Source organism: Acanthochromis polyacanthus, chromosome 6 (assembly GCF_021347895.1).
Source record: "Acanthochromis polyacanthus isolate Apoly-LR-REF ecotype Palm Island chromosome 6, KAUST_Apoly_ChrSc, whole genome shotgun sequence".
Taxonomy (NCBI): domain Eukaryota; kingdom Metazoa; phylum Chordata; class Actinopteri; family Pomacentridae; genus Acanthochromis; species Acanthochromis polyacanthus.
In genome coordinates, this window is record NC_067118.1 from 38,303,844 (window position 1) to 38,312,995 (window position 9,152).

The following is a 9,152-nucleotide window of genomic DNA, read 5'->3' on the forward strand; positions in this document are numbered from 1 at the left end:
CACATCACGCAGGATCTGGTCATTCATCCTTTTGAGCTCATGAGGAGACTCATGTCACCGTGACAACCCACTGATGCCGACTTTGTAATGTCACAACACGACACCTCTGAGATATCTGAAGTTCACACAGAGATGACTTTACAGAGGGCGCCTTTTCAGAGAGCAGCCTTATGGGACGTGGGAAGATCAGGGACGACAAAAAATGTTTAAAAAAAAATGTTCATACAGCTGGATCTGAGGTGGTTTGTTTCGAGCTGCTACTCTGCTCGAGTTTTGATCTTCTGGTGTGTCCATCTTACATTTGCCCTTTCATTACAGTGGGTTGTAGTGCTACTGGAATGAGGGTTTTGGTGTAAGAAGAGGTTCAGGTGATGCTTCATTAGTGGATTCTGTCTTTGTCAGGGTAACAGAAAGCACGCAGAGCTTCAAGCTACCTTCGTGTGGAGAGCAAAAGAAAAGACAGCTGGTCCTTTTCTGTAGTCTGCTGGTGCTGCATTCATGCTTCAGTACCGCTCTCACACAATAATCCAGTCTTATGTGGATTCAACTGGTCAAAGCTCAGTTTCCAATCAGAGCACTGCAGGCATCTGGTAATTTCCACATTCAGTTGCCATGGTGGTATGTGCTAACTCCTGTAATTTAACGTTTTCATTATTTCATATGATATAATGATCATTAGCTTAGTATAAAACTGTGGGGGGAAAATTTAGATTTTGTTCAAAAGACATGACTTTTTATTTTTTATGTGAATAATATCTGCTGCAAAAACATAAAACCCAAATTTAATGAGAGGGAAGGCATAAAGTAAAAATCGTCTGCTGGGTTCTTTAGCAAACTACTGCCATCTTAGGGGAGAATAACAGCACTGCAACAGGAAACTATTGACGTTTTTCAGCTTAGAGCAGAATCAGCTGGAACAAGTCTCCGTACTGTAGCACAGAGAGTAGTGCTTTAAACCATCTATTTGAAAAGAGACAACACACACAGAACCTTCCTGTGCTGGGAAAAGTGTAGTTTATTGAAAAGAGGAGCCTGTATTCAATATGTATCTAACAGTTAAAAGTACTGAAGTGTTCCTTTCTCTTCTTCTTTGACAAGAAATAAATCTTTTATGCTAGTGAGTAGTCAAAATGAGTGTTCAGAAAAGACAATATGTAGGTTAACATTTTAGTTATTTGCACAAAAATTCAACCCAAAGTCATATTTTTTCCAACATAAAAAGGCAAAAATGCTTCACAATGTTTGCAGGTCCATAGCAGTTATAGAGTACTGTCGTCTAACACTCGGGAATACAGCTGCAAGCGGCAATAAATGGGTTCCAAGCACATTGTTTTGATATATATGTGCTTTCCCATGTGTAAAGAGAATTCACACCAAACAATAGAGAGAAACTGAAGGCTTCACACACTAAAGGTCAGCAGCTATTCAGACCAGTGAACTTAAAGTCACAGGGGTTTAGTAAAGGCCATCAATATTTCTGTTCTTTTTAATAGCAACAAGACACCACAGTCACTGCTGCATACAGTCAAATATTCACTGTCCTTCCTACAATGCAGTAGTTTACAAATTACCTTTAAAATTTGATCCTTCTGAATTACTTTGCTGGTAGTCTGGGTATTATGTTAGAGGCATTCCATGTCTTTACTACCGAGTTTCCTGTAGAGAACTGAGAGGAAATGAGAGGCGATAGAATAGGGACAACCATTCAACAGGTAAATCCTCTATTGGTTGTAACAGAGCAAAGTTACTTCACATTCTTCAAGGAGCTTCAACTGGACTTCCTTTCAATGTTCTCGAAGATGTTTCTCCTCTCATTCAAGGGAGAACAAAAGGTGAAACAAAGATAAAAGACAAACCCATTTGCTTTTTACTGAAGCTGTCAGCATCACCGTGATGTGAAAGACTAAAAATCTACACAGATATTCACAAAGTGTTTCAGAGTCAAGTCTCAAGGACCTTCTGGTGATTTTTCACAATTTTTCAGTGTTCTATGTATTGTTAAAATTTGCTAACCTGCATATAAATCCAGATCACTTTGATCAATCAAGACCAGATTATATACACTATGGTTCAAAAGTTTAGGTTCCCTTAGAAATGTCCTTATTTTTGAAAAAAAAAAGAAAAAACTTCAGCAGTGGATTAACCCACAAAAGAACATTGTCATGGTGGCTAAATAACCACCAACCACCAAAGATAAAACAAGAACAATCACAACTACCAGTGTAGCAACAACCTCTTGGCTCAAAAATGCAAAACACAGATTACACCAAAACCAAGAGGGACCTTTAATATTACTATTCCCATTTAAATGTAGCTTCCCACACAAACCCACGGTAACAATTTTACCCTAAAAAGGACTTTGCCCACACACTAGAAACATTAAAGTGGCAGTTAAAGTGAAAAGGCTGATATGGAATTTGGCAAAAACATGACTGTGTCCAACATTTTTTTTCAATTCATTTTAAGTTTTAGACTAAAACTGATCTACAGACTTTTGGCTTTGAACTCACTTTGATGCAAATATTCCATCCTTTGACTCAAACAAGTCTCAAACTTACTGACCCTGATTTTCAGGTGATCACAGTTGAAAGACAAACAATGATTAAGCTTTTCAGGACGGTGGTAAAGACAAAGATCAGTCATTAGTACACGTCTACATTGTGACAATTAGGGACTTTCCAGGGGGAATGGTTAGTCATGCTGAGCTGTGCCACCAACATCAGCTAACCATCAGTAACCAGTAAATTAAGGCTCATTTCCGTACAAACAAGGACACATGAGTAAAACCCAGTTCTAAATCACAAAGATTTAGAGGGGAGCTCTAAAAGTACAAAGACAGTTTCAAAAACTCTGTCGTCTCCGGCACAGTTCATTGGACAAAAGCAGCCAGAGTTGGCTGTGGTCGATCGTCCCATCAAGCAGCTGTGACGCCGCAACGGAAAATGTCTTTGTTGTTCTGTGTGGCTAAAGCAGGCCAACACAGAAGAGTGGAAAAAAACAATCTAAACATAAATTACACCGATTCATTTTTTCCCCAATCAGGAGGCAAAAGTAAGGGCAGAAGTTAGTCAATCACATTAACCGTTTCAGTCCAAAGACCTTCTGATCACAACCCTCTTTAAAGTCAACAAAAACAACAGCAGCACAACAAAGAAAAGAAAATATATATATAGCAATGAAAGAACAGTTATTTAAAGTGCATTATTTTAACACACAGAGGCACAACAAGGCCTTTGAAAGAAAGAAAAATTTGTCAAATACGTGTCATCCTTGTTTGAATTGTACAAAGACGAGAAGGGAAAGTGCTACACAAAGCTGTTCTTCAGGAGGCCATGAGCTTTAAAGTCCTCCTCTGAGAAGGGCAGATTCTTTAAAAGTCTGTTTTCGAGCTCCTCTATGTATTCATGACGCAGCACAACCGAGGAGCGGGATGCAGTGTCGGAATCGTTACGGTGGCTGTTGCGAAATAACGTCACGCTGTCGTTCTGATCAACCTCACCGTGCCGACTCATGCCATCTCCATCTGACGGCGTGAGGTTGTTCCGAACATTTCCATGTCCGTTGTGCTGATTATTGGTTATTCTGGCGTCAGTTTCAAAAAGCTCTTTGGGGGTCCTGACAGGCTTCATGCAAGCCTTGGTGTTGGTTAGAATCTCCACTGGAGAAAAGCTGCTCTGCGTGAATGAACCGAGTGGGACCAAATCTGCCGCCATCATTTCTTCAGAGACAGTTTGGACAATGTTTAGGTTCCACATGTCTCTTCTTCTGTGTTTGTCAGGGCTCAGTCGTGTGCTCAGGTCTACAAGGATGCAGTCAGAATCTTTTTCACTACTTTCTGTGTCCATGTCTTCCTCATATCCATCTTGCTCCAGGCATTCTGCCTCCCATGTTTCCTCAAATGACCTACTAGATGCCCTTACAGGAGACTCAAATATCACACCTTTGGGATCAAGAGGTTGGAAGTGTCTCCGTTGAAGGGTTGTGCATGCCGATGAGCCGAGCTGAATCCCAGGCTGTCTCAACATGTAGAGTCGGACTGACTCAGGTACCACGATTTCATGGCGCTTTTTACCGAGCATCAAGGCAGAGAGACTTCCAGGAACACATTTTCCTACAATGGGAACGAGGGAGGTAGGTTTGAGCGCAGAGACGAAATCCTCCAGCTCTTGGTAGGAGGAGTGGTCTGAATAGGGCACTACGTGGACGCTGGGGTGAAAGGAGACCAAAGGCCTGCTGGTGGGCAAGATGGCCAGCGTGGGCTGCTCGTTGTTCCACTGGTGCAAAGCGGAAAAACAAATCTCTGAGTGATCCACGGCTCGGATCCGACCGGCCCCTGTCTCAGTAGTGAAGACGTCAGGCAGCTCCAGAGCTTTGAGGGTCTCCATCCTCTCAAAGCTGACCTCGACCCAGGTTTTAAACTCCATCGCCAGCTCCAACAGCAGCGACTCCTTACCGAGCGCATACAGGCCTACAAGACAGAATGAGGGTCTGTGTCTGCTGAGTGTACTGAGCAACAACAAGGACTTAAACGTTTAAAATACAATAACTGTGTTCTTTGGTGACTGAAAGAGCTGCAATGATTAATCAAATAGTTGTTGAGTATTAATTCAATTACAAACTACTGTAATAATAAAATTTGAGTTTTATTTTCAGAAAAAAAGTCACAATGGTCTAATTCCTGCATCTTAAATTGAATATTTTCTGGTTTCTTTACTTCTCTCACATCATCTCGGGCTTTTTTCACAGTTTTCTGATGTTTTATAAGTAAAACCATTAACTGATTTATCAAGAAAATGATCAACAGATTATTTGATAGTCAAAAAATCATCGTATTTGCAGCCCTGTGTAGGAGCAGCAGAAACAAGTTGTGAATATATCACCTCGTAAGATGATGGTGAAAATTTGGGAACAAACAACTTCCAGCATATATAAGGCGGAACATTATAACCCGAGCTAGGTACTACAAAATGCTTTACAGTGTCTTTCTCATTCACACACACACCTACAGTGGCAGAGCTGCCATGAAAACAAGCCTTGCAAATGTAAGTTCACCATCTTCTAGCTGTTTTGTTCTCTATTAATTCTTGACGGAAATACCGGAGTCTTTGGTGGCTGAATGTACCGTTATGTGCACCACCTGGTTGCTGACTGTGTGTCTGCTGTTTGTTGCAAAGCCTGCAGCAAACAAGTCTGTACAGTGGATTTTTTTCAGTGCTTTTCCTTGAAAACAGCAGCCAGCAGCGCCCGAAAATGATGCTATGATAGCTCCGACTGTGAATCAATACGGTGCAGCTGCTGGCAGGAGAGCCAAGTAATGAGCTGAAACTCGGTATACAGCAGACAGCAGTTCACCACTGCCCCGTGTTTTCAGTCATTTGGAACATTTTGCAAAGTAGCACAAGGTTGCTATTAGCTGAGTACTTTTTAAGTTTTTAAAAAAAAAAAAAAATCTGATGATTTTGTAGTCGAGCCTAATACAAGGTCTGAGGAATAATTCTATATTTTATGTACAATTGTTTTAAACAAGTTTATCAGATGTGCCAGGTACTGGAAGCTCAATGTTAATACAAGTCAGGGTTCAGTATATTGTAAGGTCTGGACCTCACTATGTAAAAATGGATTTTGGTGCTCTATAAATATAACTGAATTGCACTGAAGATAATTCTGTGCCTGGACATATTACTTCTTGGTAATATATGCAGCTGTGCACTTACAAAGTTGTGTCAAAGATTTCACAGACAGCCACAATAAATCACAAATTACCCGTCACACACTTACCTGAAAAATGACCAACTGTATATTTGTCAATTTATGTGTAAAATCCGTTTTTCTTAGGGACTAAATAAACTCACCTATGACAATAGTGTGGTTAGGGTGCCTGCGAATGATCTCTTTGATTTGCTGAGTCGCTCTCTGTCTGGTTGGCAGAGTTCGGTTGGGGTCACAGTTGGTGTTGTCCAGGTACAGGACGTCTATAGTGGTGTTTGTCCTCAGGCACGGCTCACGCAGCATTGAAGGAGTGTATCTAAAGTCACCTGAAATTAAGAAAAAGTTAATACTTAATTTATTACAGTGCCACATGGTGTCAGAAAGCAACGCAAAAAACTTCAAAGAAAAAACAAATATACTACCAATTAAAATCTTAAGACCAGTTGAAAAATTGCAAGAAATTGCATTTTCAACTGTTAAATCTTAAGAAGGTTCTAAGTAGAGCTTCAAAATACAAAAAGAAGAAATGGGAGCAGGAGAAAAAAAACTGAGCAGGCAATTTATTGAAAAAAAACAACTGAACTCCCTTCCATGTTATTTCCTGTCAGATATTCATGACCTCCTGATGCCTTCATTTGGGTTGAGGATCGTGTCAGCCAATCGGATCTTCTGGCTCAGCCCTGGTGAAATTTTTTTGTGTCTATCACTTGAATTTTTTGTTCCATAACCCTCAGGATCTTTTAAGAAACTGAAAATGACTGTCTCTTATGCAGCTCAAGAAGAAAAGACAGAAAGCTTTTTTTTTTTACCTCTGCCATCAGGAGGTCATGGCAGTGCGAGTATCTGACAGGAAAGGACATGGAATCCAAATTTCTGTGCAGATTTTGGCTTTTAAAGGTTGTGGTCTTAAACTTTTGATCAGATGACAAAAGCATGTTTGAGTTTATGTTGTTTTCAATAAATTGCCTGCTCCAATTTTTCCTCTCGCTCTTATTTCTTCATTTTGCATTTTGAAGTTCTAGCAAATGCTTGCAATTTTTCAAATAGGGTTAAGATGTTGATTGTGAGTGTATAACTACCCTCGACTTCAGAAAATCTTCATCAGAGAAACTCACCAGTGTACAGGATAGAGCCAAAGTAGCCTTCGAAGAGAAACATGACAGATCCTGGGCAGTGGTTGGCATCTATCAGTGTGACCGTGAGCCTCTCCTTGCCGATGTCGTCCAGTGGGAGCAGGTATGGCTCACCGAGCTCTAGAGGATGGATCCACTGTTCTTTCACCTGAGCAGAAATAGAAATGATCAGTGGAGAATAACACAGAAATATCTCAGTGCTGCAATCTATCCACTCCAGCTTCAGTAACCTCAAAATGTCTCTAGAATACATTCAATGTTACATAAAAATATATCTGTCACACAATCAGTCAACGTCAAATAATTATACTCTATGAGAGTAATTCCTATTACTTATTAAAACAACAAATGCAATTATTTAACAACAAGCACAAGGTCAGGAAATGGTTTGAGGAGTATGAAAATGAATCTGAAAATGAATAAATCTGTGATAGTGAGCACTTCTCCTTTGGTGAGATAATCCATCCCACCTCACAGGTGTGCCATATCAAGATGCTGATTAGACACCATGATTAGTGCACAGGTGTGCCTTAGACCGCCCAGAAGAAAGAAATGTTCGAAAGAAACAGCAGCCATAAAAATTGATGTATATGCAGTGTTCAGTGTCTTATTTCATTTTGTTCAGGGTGGTTACTGCAGAGGGAATAAAGGATTTTTTTTATAAGTGTTTTTGCAGGGCACTGGGATATTGCATTGCATTTTTCCACTTCCAGAACAATCTGTGCACTAGCTGAATGTTCAGATAATGAAGAATCTGTACAATATCAACAACACCTATGTATATCTTTGGTTTATTTGTATTTTTTTTTACTTATGATCCCTACACTATGACTTTTGTTGTTGTAACATTACAAATTTCCCCGTCGTGGAATTCAAGGTTGATCTTATCTTGTACTAAATGGATTTTTCCTGTGTGAATAAGTCAGTCCATTTTTTTAAATGTTGAACTGTGATGCACAGAGGCCGAGTATGTTTCATTCACCTGGAGCTTGAGTCTGAGCAGGGTGGCGGTGGTCGGGGAGCAGTAGATGGGCCTGTTGCTCCAGGTGGATGTCAAACCCATCGTGTGGTCGCTGTGCATGTGGGACAGAAAGAACAGCCGGGTGCCTGGACATTTCCGAATGTACCAGTAGTCTACAGCCAGCGGGGTGTGCGGGATGACTTTCCCATTGACGGACATGGTTTCTCCGGAGGCTAGTAACTCTAACTGGTTCCTCTCCAAATGTTTAGCAGCTGCGAATCTCAGTTATTTCGACTGACAGACTGTCGAACTGGTGTTCCGTAAAGATTTGACCACAGTAAGGTTGCTAAAGTGTACTTTTTAAACTACTGCCGAAATAGTAGCGATAACGTTGGCAATTAAAAAAACAAAACAATCGACTTCTAGCTAGCTAACGCAGAAAGGAATTCCTGCTATTAAACACAGCTGCAACTCTGGTTAGCATGTTTTAGCTACATGCTATTTTAAGGCTTCGCGACGCCGTTGACGTTATAAAAAAGATTCTCCAACCGACTGGAACATCATCAGCTGGTCAGTCGTGTTTTCAGTGTGCAGCCAGCAGCTTTTACAACCCGCCATTTCTGTTTTCAATTTATCGCTTCAACCCCTCCTTCCTCCTTTTTCATCTTCTTTGGTTTTGTTCGGTAGCTGCTGTCTTGTTGTTTGTACCACACTGCCACCTACCGGTGGAATCACAAGCGTGCCATAATAAAAAGATACATCTGTTTAAAAAAAAAAGGAAATATATGTGTAAATATTAAGAGGAATAAATAGCAAAAAATATTTTTAAAAGAGTTAAAAAAAGGAAATAAATGTGTACATTTGAAGAGGAATAAATAAAAAATAATTCTATTAAAAATAAGGAAATAAATGTGTAAATATAAAGAGCAAGAAATAAAAATAAATGTAAAAATAATTCTATTAAAATAAAGAAATAAATATGTAAATATAAGACAAATAAATGTATTTTTTAATAATATGGAAATGTAAAGGTCAGTTTTGTCTTTGCTTATGCCATTTCCCTTTGTATTTTCCTTTTGTTTTTCCTTTTTGTCATTGTGTTCCTTTATTTTTTATTTATTAAGAAACTATAGAAAGAAGAACAGGGAAAAAATAATAGACAAAAATAAATACATTACAATATATACAGATATTTACAAGCTGGAAAGGAATAAATAAACACAGTAGTGCAAAATGGTAATTGCTAGAATGATAACAGTGCAAAAGCAGAGAATGCTGTTCTTAATGCAAAAAGTAATGTACATATCCATTGGAATATTGTATATTGTACAGGTGTGGAGGAATAGCTC

At 39.5% G+C, this 9,152-nt stretch overlaps 1 protein-coding gene across 2 annotated transcripts in view; it reads right to left on the reverse strand.

Moving 5' to 3' along the window:
• dclre1b (DNA cross-link repair 1B) overlaps positions 1 to 8,514 on the reverse strand; it is a 55,159-nt gene extending 46,645 nt beyond the window's left edge. The window contains exons 1-4 of one of the 2 annotated variants that reach the window (XM_022203551.2): positions 7,825 to 8,511; positions 6,825 to 6,990; positions 5,853 to 6,035; positions 996 to 4,468 (exon numbers count right to left, since the gene is read on the reverse strand). In XM_022203551.2, the coding sequence (XP_022059243.1) occupies positions 3,306 to 4,468; positions 5,853 to 6,035; positions 6,825 to 6,990; positions 7,825 to 8,022 (1,710 nt within the window). In that variant the 5' untranslated portion in view covers positions 8,023 to 8,511 and the 3' untranslated portion in view covers positions 996 to 3,305. Of the gene's footprint in view, positions 1 to 995; positions 4,469 to 5,852; positions 6,036 to 6,824; positions 6,991 to 7,824 lie in introns of those variants that run through there. The other variant, XM_051949039.1, reaches the window with a different exon arrangement.
• Positions 8,515 to 9,152: the final 638 nt, after the last annotated feature.